This window comes from Psittacula echo, assembly GCF_963264785.1.
Source record: "Psittacula echo genome assembly, chromosome: 3".
In the NCBI taxonomy this organism is placed as follows: domain Eukaryota; kingdom Metazoa; phylum Chordata; class Aves; order Psittaciformes; family Psittacidae; genus Psittacula; species Psittacula echo.
In genome coordinates this window covers 106,460,123-106,477,690 of record NC_137736.1, presented here as the reverse complement: position 1 = coordinate 106,477,690, position 17,568 = coordinate 106,460,123, and the positions used below count along the sequence as shown (strand labels likewise).

At 40.8% G+C, this 17,568-nt stretch overlaps 1 protein-coding gene across 5 annotated transcripts; it reads right to left on the bottom strand.

Moving 5' to 3' along the window:
- Positions 1-76: 76 nt before the first annotated feature.
- Positions 77-13,120, bottom strand: SLC46A3 (solute carrier family 46 member 3). Of its 5 annotated transcripts, XR_013956499.1 has the most exons (7): positions 12,444-12,600; positions 12,107-12,319; positions 7,033-7,906; positions 6,536-6,619; positions 4,942-5,098; positions 2,868-3,093; positions 77-1,602 (listed from the first exon to the last, which is right to left on the bottom strand). XR_013956499.1 is itself a non-coding variant. In XM_080614420.1 (6 exons), exons 2-6 carry the CDS (start codon positions 12,296-12,298, stop codon positions 3,006-3,008), a joined length of 1,395 nt encoding a protein of 464 aa, XP_080470546.1. In that variant the 5' UTR covers positions 12,299-12,319; positions 12,937-13,120; the 3' UTR covers positions 77-3,005. The 5 variants fall into 5 exon arrangements, 4 of the variants coding, with proteins under 4 accessions (XP_080470546.1, XP_080470545.1, XP_080470547.1 ...); XM_080614420.1 differs by lacking the exon at positions 12,444-12,600 and adding an exon at positions 12,937-13,120 and having other exon boundaries at positions 77-3,093; XM_080614419.1 differs by lacking the exon at positions 12,444-12,600 and adding an exon at positions 12,798-12,924 and having other exon boundaries at positions 77-3,093.
- Between the last annotated feature and the right edge of the window lie 4,448 nt (positions 13,121-17,568).

Here is a 17,568-nt window from a genome sequence, read left to right as displayed (position 1 = left end):
TGTAAACATTCCTCCACCAGCCATCCCATTGGCCATTTGTCAAAAACTAAGCAAGAACTACAAATAACAACAGAAGTGCTAGAAAAACAAATTTAATTATTAATCTCAAAATAATTTGCATTCATATACAAATAGAACAACTTATAAACTTGGAAGGCTTTAATAATCTGAAGTGCATTAGTACCTGGTTTCTTCAGCTTGCACCATGCTAGGCGCTTTAACACCACAGTTCATGGCCTTCATGTGTTTTGATCTAAACTTACAGCTAGTTCTTAATACTGCACTTACCAGAAATGCTTTGCAAATAGCAAGTACTTTGTACACCAAAATCAAACCATAATAAAGCCATTCCTGAAGTGTACGTGCTTGTTCTCATTTGCACCAATACAATGCCACTGCAGAACTGGTGTGCTTTGTTGCCACCTGAATGCTAGCAGAGGTGTGCACTGCAGCAGAGGAAGTGAAGGCACACACCCCTACTTCATTAGCTTTACTTTTTCAGGCAGTTTTGTGTGAAATAGTTAATTTCATAATGCCTTACAGAACTGTGTAATGAAGAGGCAAGGAAGACAATGTAATCTTTGTGCTTGAAATCCTACACTAGTGTTCTCTTAATCTCTCAACAAGTACTCTTTGGACCCTGTGATTATTGTAAAACTCAGCTCACTTCTCCAACAAGTTTGCAGCAACTTGGGCAGCTCAAGGGAGGAGAGATAAGCAGTTTTATGTACTGGCTAGTGTCTAAACTTTAATTGCCAACATCAGCTTTGATAGTTTGAAAAGTGTAAGAGCTGGCTGTAGCTGTTAGCTGTGTAAATAGTCATTCCCCTGCCCTGGATAAACAGCACTGTTTTCATCAGTGACAGGGAGGCAGTGGTCTCCTGCATAATTTGGAATCATAGAATCAGAATAGTTAGGGTTGGAAAGGACCTTAAGATCACCTAGTTCCAACCCTCCTGCCCATTTAAACCTTCTTTACCTTATCAAGCTTCTCCATGATCACAATACACAGGTCAGAAAAAAATGCTATCATTCAAACAAAAAGGATGTACAATAGCATCATCATGAGGTGGTACTGGTATTTTTTGGTGGAGTACCACTGAGAGGTTCTGCAGAAGTACTCTGTTCATGTGATGGATATTAATGGCTGTAAGCAGATCATTGATTATACAGCATATGCGATGTCTGTCTTCATTTTTATGCTACACTCTGTGCGTGTGTAGTTAGTTCACACATCATAGTTGCTTTCCTAGAGTTTTCCTTGTGTGAATGCCAACCACTTTACATCATTTTGACTTCTCTACCTAATCTGTTTTGGGGGATGAGAGTCTTACACAACTCACCTGTGCTTTCAGGGACTGGAGCAGTACTGGCTGTCAAACTGTCACAGAAAAAGCCACATGGCAGTGATCCTTAACATGGTGTTTTATTTACACTTCTGCTGTATGTTCCAGAAGCTAATACTCTGGATAATTTCTACTTAAAGATCTCAAGCAAAACCGTGAAGAGTCAATGCAGAAACCAATTCCTAGGTTTGGCAGCCTCACCAGTTTGCAGTGTGGCCCTGGGCAAGTCACTTGTCCTCTCTTAATTTCTGTTTTCCTGTAACAGGGAGGATAATATCTATTGTGGATGGAGATTCTTAATAGCATTTATAAAGTGCTTCGAAGATGAAATGCTGTTGAAGTGCTCATAAATTATGGTGCATTCATTGCAAGATGATTAGATGCATGATTCAGATTTGGTCACTTCATTTCAGGGTTGTTAAAAAAATAATCGAAGACCCACTGCAAAGAAAGGCTATTACAGCTTTTCACTAGAAGAAACACTGAAGCCAAGTACAGCCAATTAACTAGAAAACAGTGGTGGAATTTATCTATGGGACAAAAAAATAGGTCTCTGTACCCTGCCCCTAATAAATAGAAAACTATAAAAATAAATGTGCAATATAGCCTCTGCAAATTGTAGGCATGGGCCTAACTTCACACTTTGCAAGCTGAAAATAAGTAGGACATCTCTGTGTGAAAATCCATTTTAAGAACTAAGTCAAGTCACAGACAAGGTCCACACATCATACATTAAACTTGCACAGACACTGCTAACTGTAGAGCAGTAAGTCTACTTACAGCAGGTGCAAGTACTGCCTCCAGCTGGGTTGCTTTCTGAAAAATCTATTGTTTAGTTGAGTCATTTTAGATAGGTTTGGGGACTTCACCATTAAAACAGGCCTATTAAGATGTACACAGTGGACCACATCCTCAGTTGGCATGAGCTCTGCTGGCTGCAGCAGAATTGCCATCACCTTGTGAGTTTTCCGTAGAATCAACCAGGTTGGAAAAGACCTTTAAAATCATCAAGTCCAACCTTTACCCCAGGACTGCCATATCACTAGGGGCCTCATCTACCTGTCTTCTGAGCTCTTCCAGGGGACAGTGATTCCACCATTTTCTTGGCCAGCCTGTTCCATACCTGATCACTTTCTTAGTGAAGAAATTTTTCCTATATATCCAATCTAAACTTCCCCTGGCTCAGCTTGAGGCTGTTACCTCTTGTCCTATCACTTATTACCTGGGAAAAGAGATCACCCACCTCCTCTCTCCATCCTTACTTTCATGTAGTTGTAGAGAGTTGATAAGCTTATCTCTGTCACCCCACTTAAAATGATACAAGATGTATCACAATCCACAGCTGACATTCTCAAACTTGAGAAAGCGTAAGTAAGTGCAAAGAGTATCATCCTACCTTATTTTTTTTTAATTCAAGTTGAAAGCAGCATTAAAATCTCCACTGCCAGCCTATTTGCCTAGTTAAGTATAACAGCTAGCTTTATTAAAGTGCTAAAAAAGAGACACAATATAGAGTGCTACCTATTTAGTGCTTATTGCTGCAGGGCCACTTTGAGATTGCATCTGCAACTGTTGTGTTCTCTCTGTGGTCTCTGTATGACATAATGGTCTCTGCCACTGCATGTCAGATTAGAAAACCCAAGTAGATGAATCCTTTGTTCAACTATCAACACTTTCTATGCTGGATACTTCTTCAGATACAAGCAGAGCCAAGTCCTCCTCATTCCAGCTTGTGCACAGAAGCCAGCTGTAAGACACAGATAAGACATATATCTTTAGCTGAGATATTAAGGGTAGTATGCTGATTCAGCACCAACAAATGCACTTGATAGCTCCGTTACGGCCATCTTCTGTGGCACAAAGCTTCTGAGGCAAAAAAGTAAGTAAAAGTAATGTAAGCAAAAAAAAAGTAAGCAAAAGCAATGACAGTGCTTGCCCTATTACACCAGTTAGACAATATCATTACTGCTATCTTTGATAAGCACTAAATGACTGATTTATTAGACTGGAACAACTACTCTTTCTGGTCTCAAACAGTAACATTGCACTACAGTATCAAAAGAAAGATTTTAGAGAAAGGTTACTGAAAGCGTAGAATATCTGAAACATTAATGGCAGAAAGAAACAAAAATTAACTTTAAAGAATTCATAGCTATGATGGATGCAGTCCTGATTGCAGGATGGACTAACTGATGGTAAATACCTGTTACATTCTGCACAGAACAGAGTGCTTTCTTAGTTTGCTCTACCATACAGCACTCAACTAAACCCTTTGTTAATATAACTCAATTCCTCATTTTTTTATTACTCTACTGAAAATTATTCTCCACACACAAGAATCCCTTGGGTCTGAGATCCATCACTACCTCAGTCTTAAGTTACCATTAGTACAACTTAGAATCATAGAATGATTTAGGTTGGAAAAGACCTTTAAATGGAGTGGCCCAAAACTCAACACAGGATTCGAGGTGCAGCCTCAGCAGTGCTGAGTACAGGGGTACAGTCACTTCCATGGGCCTGCTGGCCACACTATTTCTTATACAAGCCAGGGCGCTCCTTGCCTTCCTGGCCACCCTGGGTACACTGCCAGCTTCTCTGAATAGACTGTGTAAAACAATGTAGTAAGACAGGCACAGACTTGAAATTATGTGAAATGTTCTAAATCTACAGCATTATCATTGCCCATTTAAAACTTAAAATGCAGCTGATGTAAAGATAAAGGTGATTGAGGTAAAGCCTAAACATTAGGGAAAAAGGTGAAAGCAAGGGTATTACCCTCTTAAGAAAAACAGCTTTCCTTTCCTGAGTATAAAACTATCTAATGAAAAGTGATCCTCCTGTCATTTAGATCTGAGTTCTAGCATCCTAAAAAGACATAATTTATATTGGATATAATTTAAAGTGAACTTCACTATTGTGAATACTCATGAATAATGATATTTCACTGTCAATATTACTAGATGGTCATTTGGTATGACTAGATGCAAAAACTAGAGGCATGTTTTTTAAATATGTCTAGAGGTTTATTCATATGAGCCCTTATGTTAGTGCAGATCTTTTACAGATTTTAATAGCACTGGGTCGCAAGGTACCCATGACCAAGGATCAGAACAGATGGCTTTCCGTTAAATTCACTGCATTATTGGTGATGTTTATAACTCTCATTAACACCTAGAAGAGCTCAGATTGCAAAATTAAACTCATGCCTTTCAAGTTATCTGTCATTTTTGTTCTCCATGAAAGGCCTTCCTGTAAGAAAGACAATGTAAAGATCTCAAACCAAGGGACACACACAACATGCAGTCAAGGGCACAGCATAGTACTAGTAGTACATTCAGGGTAGATTTCAGTTTGGGTGATTAGGTTGCAAGTTCACAACATAGTAGATGGGTCAGGGCCAGAATGGGACTGGTGATGGGAAATCTCCAGCAGAGGTGTATGGGCAGAAGTGTTGAAAGAAAAAGAGTGAAACTAGAGCACACTAGCAAATACTGAAGTTTGAGAACTGCTGCACTAAATTATTCAGCTTCAACACATGTCAAAACAGAAATTACTATCAAAAGCAGTCAGAAGCACCCTCTTGATCCATACTTACCATAGGGCAGCCAGTGGAATTAGACAAAGGCCTGCTGACAGGAGGAAGCTAAAGCCTGAAAACCATGCAACAGTAGCTGCATAGAGAATATTAAAAACTGAAAGTGAAATAGTGCCGACCACAACTTCTAAACAGGCAATGCAAGCAAACACAGCACCTGCCAAAAACAAATGGATGAATTACAAACAAAACAATATAAAGCCAAACCCCCTTCAAAGTACTGAAGTTTCAAAACTTATTTTGAAAGATCTAACTACAGTATTTTAGCTGGTATGCAAGTATCAAGCACTTAATTATCATATGTCTTTGCTATCTTCCGTGGGGACTCCTATAAAAGACTTGTTTTTTGAATAATAAAAACCCCAACCAACCAAACAAAAAAACTCCAAAACCCAAAAAACAATTTCCCTGATCAAAACAATTTTTCTTTGCCACTATTATGTCACCGTACCTACTCTCTTGAATCTGCTTATTACATGAAGTTTAAACTGCTCACCCCTGCTAACCACGTTCTACACATCTAATCCCTTTTCCCATTCTCCTCTCAATTTTCACTCTTTCCTGTTTCTTCTTTCTCTAATCTTTACTCTTACATGTGGAAAAGGCTCTGATGCAACAAAGACTGCTGGTTCAGCACATAACCATCTCCACAGTTTTGAAAAGAAAGAAACAACATTTTTTTTGCACTGAACTAACCATTAGAGTGGCAGCCTATCCCATCAGTGTCTTCTCAAAACACATTTTCCCAAGATGGATTCATATTCATGGGACCATAAACAAAATCACAATAGGTAAGCAGAAAAAGATGACCAGAGGCAACCTGATTCTTGCATCAAACTACTCAAAGTAGCTAAAGCCCTGAAGAATGCCAAGAAACTGCAAAACCAGAAGTGTACGTTAGCATAGTTGAGTACAAAGAGGTCTTTGCTTTAATGTGTACAGATATGTCTTTTAAAAAATAAAACCAAACAAATTAGGAGAATGCTTCTAGAAAATTTATGCTCCTCAAAAGCGAAATACGGGATACTAGAGCCACACTCTGAGGCCTAACATGATTTTTTTCTGTGTTTCAGAAGGAAACGACTTTGATAAGTAATACATTACATCTTTTAGGGCATGTGAAGGCACCAGTGAAGCCAGGTACACAGCTCAGGATCCAAATCTAATTGTTTTCAAGTGCTTTGAAGGTTGACCACCTACTGCTTACCTTTCTAAATCCTTAAGTGTGACATTGGCTGAATAACAGAAATATCTCCTCCCCTGCATGCTAAATCTTGTGAATGCAAAAGCACTTGTAAAATCACAACGGCATAAATCTTGAGCACTCCTCTGCTTCAAGTTCCTCATGGTCTTTATTTTTAAAGCCATATCTCCTTTGAAGGTTGAAACTTGTAGTAGTTTAAAAATATGTTGTTTATATTAAATCCAGAATCAAAATCCATTAATATCATGACACAGGGTCATATTATATAGAACTTGAAAGAAAAGCAGTCTTAAAATGCCAATATATATCTGTTTGTTTAATGGTAATCTTGGTGCATCTCTGTTCTGAAACAGCACATTATTATATTGTTTAAAACCAAGTTCTACTCACCCTGTTCACCAGTGAGAACCACTTTTGACAGCATGGCTCGGAGAACAGGAATAGGCATAAAGCAGAGCAAAGATGGTACTCTTACTGTAAGACAATGAATCAGTCATAAGATATTGAAGTAAAAAAACCCATGGTATTTTACCAATACACTGCAAATGAATGTCATATACTTCTGAATGCTCAGTTCCCCATACAGTAAAAGGCAATAGAAAAGTCAAAGTGCACTGAGACACAATTATCGAAGTACAGAGAAATCAGTAAATCTAATATATCCATATGGACTTAAACCAAATCATAAGCAAGTAATTCCATTCTCTCTCCATACATTTTATATTTTAATTATATCCTAAATCAGTCTAACCAACCTTGTATATTTTACCTCTCTATGACCCTTTCAAGATGGTAAGTCCAATATCTACCAATTGCATTCACTACAGATAACATAGCAGTATTTTCATGTATGTTGTTGACCATGAAATAACTGATTCCAAACTCACCTAAAAACATGAGCAGGGTAGTTCTGGCAAAGGCAGCCATGACCATTCCTCCAATGTAAGAAAATATCCCGATAAAGACAATATAAATGTCTTTGAGACATTTAGAAAATAAGTAAACACCAGAAAAACTGGTCAGAGAGATAGAAGTGGAAGCAGCTGCTCCATATCCAATGTATACTTCATCCCAGCAGAGTGGCTCATCTAGCTCATACAGTGTAAAAAGTGAACTCCCACCAGTCGCAGTAAACAAATACATCATAAACGTAAAAAGCAACACAATTATTAAAATTCTCTTCTTATAAGGGGCAGTTTTAAAAAGCATGTACACTCCAGAAAATGTCTCTTTAAGAAGTTCTTTCCAGGATCCTGGTGCCTCATGCTGGAATTCAGATACATCTACTGTTTCTTCCAGAAAAAATATAATATAGATAATATTAACAACATGAAGCAGAGATGCTGTCACAAATGTCCACGTAAAGCCTATTCCTCTTAGAATATAACCAGATGACAGTCCTGCCAATCCAGACACCATTCCAAAAATCAAATCCACCACAGCTATTCGTGTTGTTTTCTGCTTCTCATCCTGACACACATCTGCTATATAAGCAAAGCCTCCTCCAAGGAAAGTTGCTATACTCCCAAACAGCCCACTAATAAATGCAACCGCATATAGGATAGAGAGTGACAAGGAAAAATATGATATTACAGCGAGACAAATATTAGCAACCAAAGTTCCCACTGATGGTAAAACTAAAGACCTTTTGCGTCCCTGGCGATCCCCATTAGCTACAATGACAAAGGCAACTATAACGCTCGGAACTGCCCCAGTTAAGTCTAACTGCATATTAAAAACAGAGGCTTTTTCTTGAACTACCTGAAAAGAGAAAACAAAAATCATTGTAAATACTATAATGCATTGGAAAAAAATAATATAATCTATAATAATATTAGACTTGTATAATGATTAGCATGCAATATAATGAATAGCACAGTACCTGTTTATAGATTATAAATTATGTTATTATAAAACAGAATACATGCAATATAATTTTATGATTATGTGACATAATATATTACGCTGTTATAAAATACAGTACATTATGTTTATGAGAATGCATATTACAGTAATTGTTAAAACAAGGGAATTGCATATTCAAAGACTCCTGCTTTTGTAATTTTACTTTCAATATTTCTCAAACATCTCTTGTTACATTTTAATCCAGAACTTGCTTCTTAAGATACAGACTTACTAATACACTTGACAGAGAAGTTTCAAAGGAGGCAAGACAACAATTCTTTTGAACGTGCATTTACAAGAGCACTAACAGTGCTGGTGCTTACACAGTAAGTATCTCCTTCAGTACAAGGTATGGCAAAAGGACAATGTGTCTACATAAATTTGAAGACAAATGTCTAGGGATTTTTACTCTACAAATGCACTCTTCTTTGAAAAAAAAAGTTGTACTCATGGTGAACAGAAATAGTTCTTAAAATCACAGATTTCAAAATATAAAGTATGAAAATGAGTAAGCAATTTGCTTATATAAGGATTATATTAAGAGAGAAGTGTAGTGCCTGAGGCTGAACAACGTACAGGACATGATAAATTAACAGGCTCATAAAATTAAAAATGCATGGATTGGATCATAAATAAGATGGATGATAAATAATGTTTAACGACATAGCTCTTTCTGAGCTAATAAAAAAAAAATAATTATCCAAGCCAGTGATTAAACTGCTTCAGCTTGTATTCAAATTACCTTTGAACTCATTTTATTGTAAAATTACTGATTTCCTTCATATTGTAGCAAACAATTAATCTAAATGCTGCAAAGACTATCCATTTTGAATGATATTCTACTTTCTTGCAGGCTCCAAGTGATTTTTGTCTTCATTTTCCTTTTACGTTTTACTTTGAAGTAGGTGAAATTCATATAAAGCTTCTCCATTCTCAGAACGGAAGGATTTATACTAAATCAGCTACTAAGGGAGGTGTTCTTCAAAACGTTAATGTCAAACAAGGCCTGTTGGGAACACTCCTGACAGCAAAATTTACAACATCTGTAAAAATAAGTTAGTTAGGATGGTACTAGAAAATCCAGAACACATACTTCATAAATTCTCTGGGAAGGGGTTGGACTGAGCTACTGAATCTACTCTTTGGCCCAGGATTCAAAGAGTCTTTTACACAGGAGTAATTACTCAGCACAGAGATGAGGTTCCACTGAAATTAATAGGGATTTTGACCAGTTTAAATTCTTATACTGTGCAACTAGTGTGCTATCGAAATGCAGGCAAGACATCCAGACAAGAGTGTACTTGTTCAAAGGCTCATGCACTGCTGGCAATCACTGAAATAGAGGGAATCAAAATTTGGCAGGAAAGGGAAATGAAGAGGTTCTGTTGGCCATTATTCAACTGCTGTCTTGAAAGAGTCATGTTAAATACCCAGGTAATTATACTTTGTAACCTTTATCCCAAAAAACCTGCAATGTGTGAATTCACTACTATATTACTCGGAGACGCTACCTAAACTTCAGCTGAAATTAAGTACTCTGCTTCAGTGTTTTGCAAAAAGAAATATGAAAGTCTTATATCCTGAACCATAAGTGGTAACAATTTGAAAATCAGCTTGAATCTGGGAGGTTTCTGGCAAGTGCAAAGTGCAGAAATGTCTGTGAAATGTAGGTTTCTTGATGGGCTCTGTGATTAGAACTGTATGCACCACGTATGGTTTTCTTAGAGCTGCTCCTTCCGCATGACAAAATGCTCACAGACAGCAGCAAAAGTGGAGCCAATACTAAAGTAAACACTTTTTGGAACTAATGTACAAGCATTTCTCAGACAATAATGATCATTATCTCCAAATCAATTCCAGTGGGTGGTATATGGCTGATTGGGCAGCTGAGGAAAGCCTGCTGGACTACAATTCTATTGACCTTTTCCCTTTCACATTCTTTCACTAAGGCTGGCTTCTGTCACATAAGGAAGAACCTACTCCATGTTAAAAATCCTGAATTATTTCTTCGAACACCTTCAGCCACTAGAAACATTTGTTTACGTATTATAAACAAGACAGATAAGCTCAGGTGCTCAGTCTTGTGCATACACAGCACATCAGATTCGATTCTGAGATGCGAGGAAAATTTTCAAGTGCCACCTTTTCAGCAGCATAGCGGAATACTGGTGACTGTTTCCATAACTCCATCTTCTGTGCAATTTACAGTCTGAGTAGTCTACTTTTCTGACCCTACAGCGGCTTCGTGTTCCACTTAATCCAACCTAACTGCCACTTGTTGCCAAGGATGGTTTCTGTTGCACCTCTTCTGAAATGTGTCTCCTCTGCCATTCGCCTGATAGAAACAGCAACCATGGGGCCACACAGTGTGTCAGAGCAGTGGTTGCTTCAGAAAGAAAGCAACACTCACAAAGCAACAAACTCAAGAAAAAAAAAGAGATGAGCTTTCAGTTGAGTCAGTGCCCTGGTTGAATTCCAATCATAATCAGTAACTGCAGAACTGCAAGACACAGCACATGGGGGGAATAATGGGAGAAAAGGGGAAAGGAAAAATCACATATGACCATCTCTTCTGCTGGCTGTCCATAGTTAGCTCTGCTTAAATATAGCATTAAAACTGCACTGGAAGTGCAACGAGGGAGATTCCAACCAACAGTTAGCTATCCAGCATGCTGAATCCTATGAAAAAGTGCTAAAAATGTAATTGACCATCCAGTGCTTTCACCTTGATGTCTTTGCACTTCAACAAGGCAGCCTAGCATTCTGAATGGTAAACCACCAATTGTATTTTAGTGTCCAAAGATCAGTTAATTTCTTTTTTTTCCACATTTTAAAATTACAGGTTTTTTAAAAAATTTGAATCTTTCCCTTTCCTCATCATCCTTGTAAATCATCTGAAATAAATATATAGACACGGCACTCAAAGCTAAATACTTCACACCTATGACTGAGATTGTATTCATAGAATCACAGAATCATAGAATAGTTAGGGTTGGAAAGGATCTTAAGATCATCTAGTTCCAACCCCCCTGCCATGGGCAGGGACACCCCACACTAAACCATGTCACCCAAGGCCTCATCCAACCTGGCCGTGAACACTGCCAAGGATGGAGCATTCACAACCTCCCTGGGAAACCCATTCCAGTGCCTCACCACCCTCACAGTAAAGAATTTCTTCCTTATATCCAATCTAAACTTCCCCTGTTTAAGTTTGAACCCGTTACTCCTTGTCCTGTCACTACAGTCCCTGATGAATAGTCCCTCCCCAGCATCCTTGTAGGCCCCCTTCAGATACTGGAAGGCTGCTATGAGGTCTCCACGTAGCCTTCTCTTCTCCAGGCTGAACAGACCCAACTTTCTCAGCCTGTCTTCATACGGGAGGTGCTCCAGTCCCCTTATCATCCTCGTGGCCCTCCTCTGGACTTGTTCCAACAGTTCCATGTCCTTTTTATGTTGAGGACACCAGAACTGCACACAATACTCCAAGTGAGGTCTCACGAGAGCAGAGTAGAGGGGGCACCTCCTTCGACCTGCTGGTCACATTCCTTTTGATGCAGCCCAGGATATGGTTGGCTTTCTGGGCTGCAAGCGCGCACTGCCAGCTCATGTTCATTTTTTCATATTCTAAACTTGATCTCATTCCTGAAAATTACAGGGCATTTGCTAAACTTTACATAGTTACAAAGAACGTAGAAGTCACAAAAGACAGACTAACGGCTCATGAGCACATGCATGAATGTTAACCGGAGGGAGGAGCCCTCAGCTGTACCCGCTGTAATGTCAGCCCAATGTCAGTTAGGGCCCAGACCTCTAAGACGATTTTCAACTCCTACGAATTTATCTCAGTATTTGCTTGGAGATAAATTACTGCCTTTAAAGCACTCAGCTACCTACAGTGCAATACAAGAACAATGAGACAGTAGTGACAGCAGGTTACAAAACCACTGCTTTTCTGTATATAAAAGGTTAAGTAAGGTAATATAAAAGGAGGTGACTGAGACAGCATGTCCTGGCTGTAAGTTTATTTACAATTGTTACTTATTTTCCCCCTCTTACCTTCTGCTTGATATAAGCCGGGCTACTTTTATTCTGCTCGCAGTGGCTGATACTGCTATTGCTTACAAAAGTGGAATTGTACTCTTCCTCCCAGAGCCGCCTGTAGATGAACTGCTGCATCAACGGGCTCCTCAGGGAAGAGGCAAACACATAGATGAAAATGACAGGCTCCACAAACAAAACCTTCCTCATTTCTGGGCCTGGTATTTAATCCTGTGTATCAGAAAACAAAACGCAATTACTCTCAGGACGTGGAAGCACCCGACCCGCCGGCATCTTACGCTGACAGCCCCTAAGCGACCGTAGACCCCCTCAACGAGACCCCTCTACAGCGCACCTGACCGGCGCTGCCCTCCGCCGCCCGCTCTCCGCCGCCCCGCACCACACTGGCGCCGGGCGGAGGTCACGCAGTGCCTGTGGTGCGTGACACCGAGAGGCGGGACGAGGACGGCAGCCGCGTCCCTCAGCGGAGGAGTGCCCTCAGTGTCCCCCGCTCCCTGTCACCGCCCCCCGCGGCCGCCGAGAGGACGAAGCCGGGTGTCACCGTCTCGCCGCGGTACCCTTTAGCCCCGTGAGGCCTGCGGGCCGGGCGCTGCTGCGGGCGGGCCTGAGTGGGCCGCGGATGGAAGCCCCGGCCTGGTGGCGGCCCCCGGGCAGCCCTCACCCGAGGAGAGGAGGAGGGTGTTTGTACCCATGCTAGGAAGCGTGGGGCTGCTGCTGGAAGTCGCGCCGGCTCAGCAGTTCGGTGATGTCAGCCCCGAGCAGCGGCGTGCCAGACACTGCTGCCGCGCAGTGTTTACCGAGCCACGGAGTTTGCTTTAGCCACTTACGCAACGAGGATCTTTCTTATCAGCAGCGCCTGTGCCCTCATTTCGCACCGGGCTGGAGACCGCTGTGCTGCCTCAGCCGCTGCCCGCTGCTCGGCTTGGCCCGGTGGGGTCAGCCGCCCGGGGCACGGAGACAATCAGCCCAAGAGATGGGAGCAGCCTGCCTGGGGGCCAGCGCGGCCCTCTTCTGGACAAGGAGGAAGCTGTGGGCTGTGCCTACTCCATGCTGCCGTGTTTGCTTACTCTCACCTGACATTTAGAGGATTTATTGTAGATACTTCCTTTCCATACGCTCGCCTCTTTTCGGGCTGTGTATAAGCAACATTTGTTAGCCTCCAACTGAACTCTGGTTACTACATCTCATTGTCCCTAAGCCTGACATTGTTGTGTGTCAGGAGAAGCGTGGTGTGTGTCTCTGTGTGAAACAGCTGCTGTGGCATATGCTTTGGCTCTACAGGAAAGGTCATGCTGGTGCAGATCCACAGTCATACTGTTTAAGTGTGACCTCTGTCCACCTTGATGCACCCAGGGGAGGGAGCACACCCTGGCACTGGAGCTGTAAAGCTTCAGGATGTATTTTGTTGTACAAACTACAGAAGCCTTGTCAGCTCACTGATGGTGGCTGCTTGTTGGGTTACAGATACTGGTTTCTCTCTGCTTTGGGGTGGGGTGCTCACAGTACCCCTGTTCTCTCTCTTTGGTGCACTGTCATCTTAAGACACTGACTAATGATTCTGGCCTCCTCTCTGGTGTGGTACAATGCGAGGTGACAGTTGGAGAGTCTCAAAGTACCTCTCAGTCTTAAATACTGTTTTTCAATTATAAATCTTGCAAAAAATCATATTTGCTAGAAGGACATCGAAACTTAGAGGCTCCCTGATATTTATTTTTGTCTTAAAACAAGAAGTGCAGTTTAATAACTACATGAATATTCAATTTCTTCGTAAACCTATTTAAAGCCAGATTAACTGTAACATGGGTCATATGATCTTGAGTAAAGCTTTAATTTGTTTCTCTGTCATGTAACATGTCATTCAGCCCCAAACTTAGGGACAACACTGGTCTGTCATGTGTCTTTTAGAATAGGATCAACTCAACGTACAAACTCAATGGCCTTGATAATTTACTCCAGACGGTGAGCTGGTTTGGTCTGGCATGTAGGCCTGCTCACAGAGACACACAGAGAGTGATTCAAAAAAAAGCTCCACTCTGCCCTGACATCAACTGTAGAGTATTGTCCTCCTCGACCTATCCAGGTCCAAAGTCTGATTCACCTTGTGACAATATTTTATCTGTCACAAGGTAAAGCAAGAGTGGTCATATGAAGGTTGCATACACAAATGGGCTGCTAGACAAGCAGGGTGGTTCAGGTCACCAGCTGGCCGTTAACATTTATTTGAATGTGGTGAAGAAAGGACTTTAAGCCTGTGAGAACTTTCTGTTGTTCCACAGAGGGATATTGTCCAGAACCCCATTAGGTTTCCTACTAGATCCAGCTGTTCTGAAGAGCACATTGCTCATGAACACAGGCCTCTGAGTACAGCCTAGGTAGCTGGACAAAACTTGTTTTAGCTTAGAGTGGCTTCAGAACAGCCTTCACAGTGCTAACAAAGCTCTGTCTCTGTGCTCTGGTGATGAGGGGTGTCCTCTGGTTCTGTCTTTCCTACCTCCAGTAACTGTGTTTAATTTTATGCTTGGGTTTGCAGACCCATGTTGCTCCAGCTAAGTTGTGGCCTTACCAGTGCTGAAAGCAAGGCTGTAGCATGAGCTGGCCCCTCCAAGCACCTGATTATCTTTGTCCAACAGCTTGGAGCCTGCTTGCAAGTATCTTCTAGTGCTGATATGCACCGCCCATGCGGATGCACTGGAACAGACTTGGCCTTCCCTTTTTCTCAGTTTGCCCCTACAAGGGGAACTGAAAGCAATAGATGTGACTGAAATTTTAAGATCAGACTTAGCTGGGTGATGCTTATCCTTTGAAACAGAGCATTTCCAAATTACAGAATACATGGCAAACTAGCTATCCGTATCACCAATATTCACGTCCCAAATCTGAGTGACATGCTGGTGAACAGACTTCACAAAGGTCATAGGCATGTGGTGACTTCAGCTTTGCAGTTTGCCATATTTATTAACATCCTCAGTGTGTGAAGAATTGAAGGAATGAATGTATTCATTGTAGAGGTCAAGCTTTTGGTGAGCACTTGCTAAGCTTTCAATCAAAAAAATCTTAAAACCCAAATAGATTACTGGTCTTTGAAGGTGGTGTGTTGCTTATGTGTCAAGACATGGGAAAAAAGAGATATATAATGAAGTTTGAAGTTCAGAACATTAGAAGACTTTTGAGAGATCCCACCAGCCCAGGTCAAAAGGCAAAATATTACCTTCAGTGATAGAAATCTTCAGACAAAACCTCCTGCACTTCCAGAAATTATACATGAATTATGTGGCAAGATATTGGCATTCAGTGATTGCTTATTGCATTCTCAGACAACTTCGTTGCTGAAAAAAAATCAATTTTAAATTTCATATATATGTATACAAATACAAACACCACTCCTGGAAATCATTAATACTAAAAATATTTTTTCTAGCAAATTATTTTGATGAAGATGAAGTTGGAGACATTTGGAGATCTGGATGGTCATATTTCTTTTCTGAAAAAGTAGCACTTTAATAAATAGTATTGTCATGTAAACCAGATTTTAATTGCCTTCCAAGAAGTTAAGTACTTTTAAAATTGAGGTGACTTTAATTTTCCATGTTAATAATCTTCTGAGATCATGGAAAAACTTAGCCCTCTACAAATTATTTGTGCATTACAGCCTAACATCAGGAAGTACCGTATCTACTGATAGTCAACTCATGTTTTCAAGGCTATCTTGATAAGAGTGGTTAACCCAAAAAAAGAAACCTGAAGAGGGAAGAGAGAAGCACACTTTCTGCAGAGAGCCGATTTTGCACAAAATGCAATTCTGCAGAAATCTTGTGTACCCAGAGTCTTGCCCATGAGCATGGTGAATACATGAACGAAGTTCTCCAAATGGTACTGTGGGGTAAGGGAAAAAGGGACAAACTGTATAATTCCTCAGGGGCATGCCTGGGTTTAGATGCAACTGTTTGGTTTGTTTTTGTTATAACTGAGTTGATTGCTGAAGCTTGGATGCAAAGTCTGACAACAGACAGTAGTAATGAAGTTTTAAATATGAGACTGAAAGAAAAAGCGATTACCGAAAAATTGTGCAACAGATCCCGCCACACAGTTTTAAATGCCTCTCTTTTGTAAAAGAGGCAAGGAGAGACTGTTAACCATCATCCAACACAGAGGAAATCTGTGCAGGGTTCATATCACTAATTTCCGTTCACTGCAGATTGTCACTGATTTTCAGGGCCTAAAATGGCATCTCTGATCTTTGACTATTTACACAGCTAAAGGCACCTGCCTCAGCAAGTGGTGGCTGACCTGCAGCCCAAGTAACTCAGAGAGGCTCGCACCATCACCACCGTGCCCTCTGACTGACCCCATCCAAGCTACATAGCGCTTGGTCCCTAGCCCCACAGAGTAACTGAAAAATGCAGATAATCATAAATAGTAACTTTTTTTGTTTTGCAGTCCAGAATATTTGAAACAATGTGACTGAGTTCAGCTGGTATGGAAGAAGGTGCTTGAAAGGTATGGGCAAGGACATCCACCAACCCGTTGTAGCTGAACATGGGATGTTGTTTTGAACCACTCTCTCAGCATGAGCAGAATGCTGACTGTATTCTCCATGCCATGTAGTACTTATTACTGTTAAGTGCTGTGTCAAAAATTTATGCTTGTATGAGACCTCAGACACGTTAAGGCATCAGGATATATTTATTTTCTCTGAATTAGATAATCTTAACAGAACCGATGTTTCACTGGCCTCTCTTGCATGCCACATGACAGCAACCATTTCCAAATGGGGTGGTTTATTCTGTATTTTTTCTTTTCAGCTATTTCCCTCTCATACTCATGTATTTGCAAGTCCGCTTTGCTCATCTCCAGTTGTTTTATATCTCAGATTTAAATGTTTCTGTTCAATGCCCTTCATCCTGTTGCTTTTCTGCTTAGATGATTCAGTGGAGGAGAATTTTGCAGCTCCTTTTATGCTGGGTTCAGGTGGAGCTTATGCAGGCAGCTTGTTGCAGTTCTGTCCAGTTCAAAATAAAGCAACCAGGAGCTGTTAGACCTGCTGTGGCTGGCTTTCAGGATTCCCGAGGACTTGAAATTTATTTTATCAGCAGCTTAGTTCTTGTTTTTTTCTTCCTGCTTTGCTTTCATTTACATTTATGTACCAGACATGATAGTTTTTCCCAGTAGATAGGTGATGAGTCTGACTGCATTGCTTTAAGATAGAATTTCTACTGAGCTGTTTTACAACTCCAATAAACACCTTAGTCTCACTTTGCAAAACTGCTTTGAAAAATAACTACTGGTAATGCTGTCTTCCCTGTTGCTCTCTGTCCTCTCACTGCAAAGCTGCTTATTGGGTGGGGATGATCAGCAGCGGGCTGGAGATATCCCTGGTTACCATGAGTCAGCAAAGTGCTTGTCTTTCTGTTTTGTATTACACTTCACCCATTTGCAGAAGTGGGCAAAGGCAGCCTTCT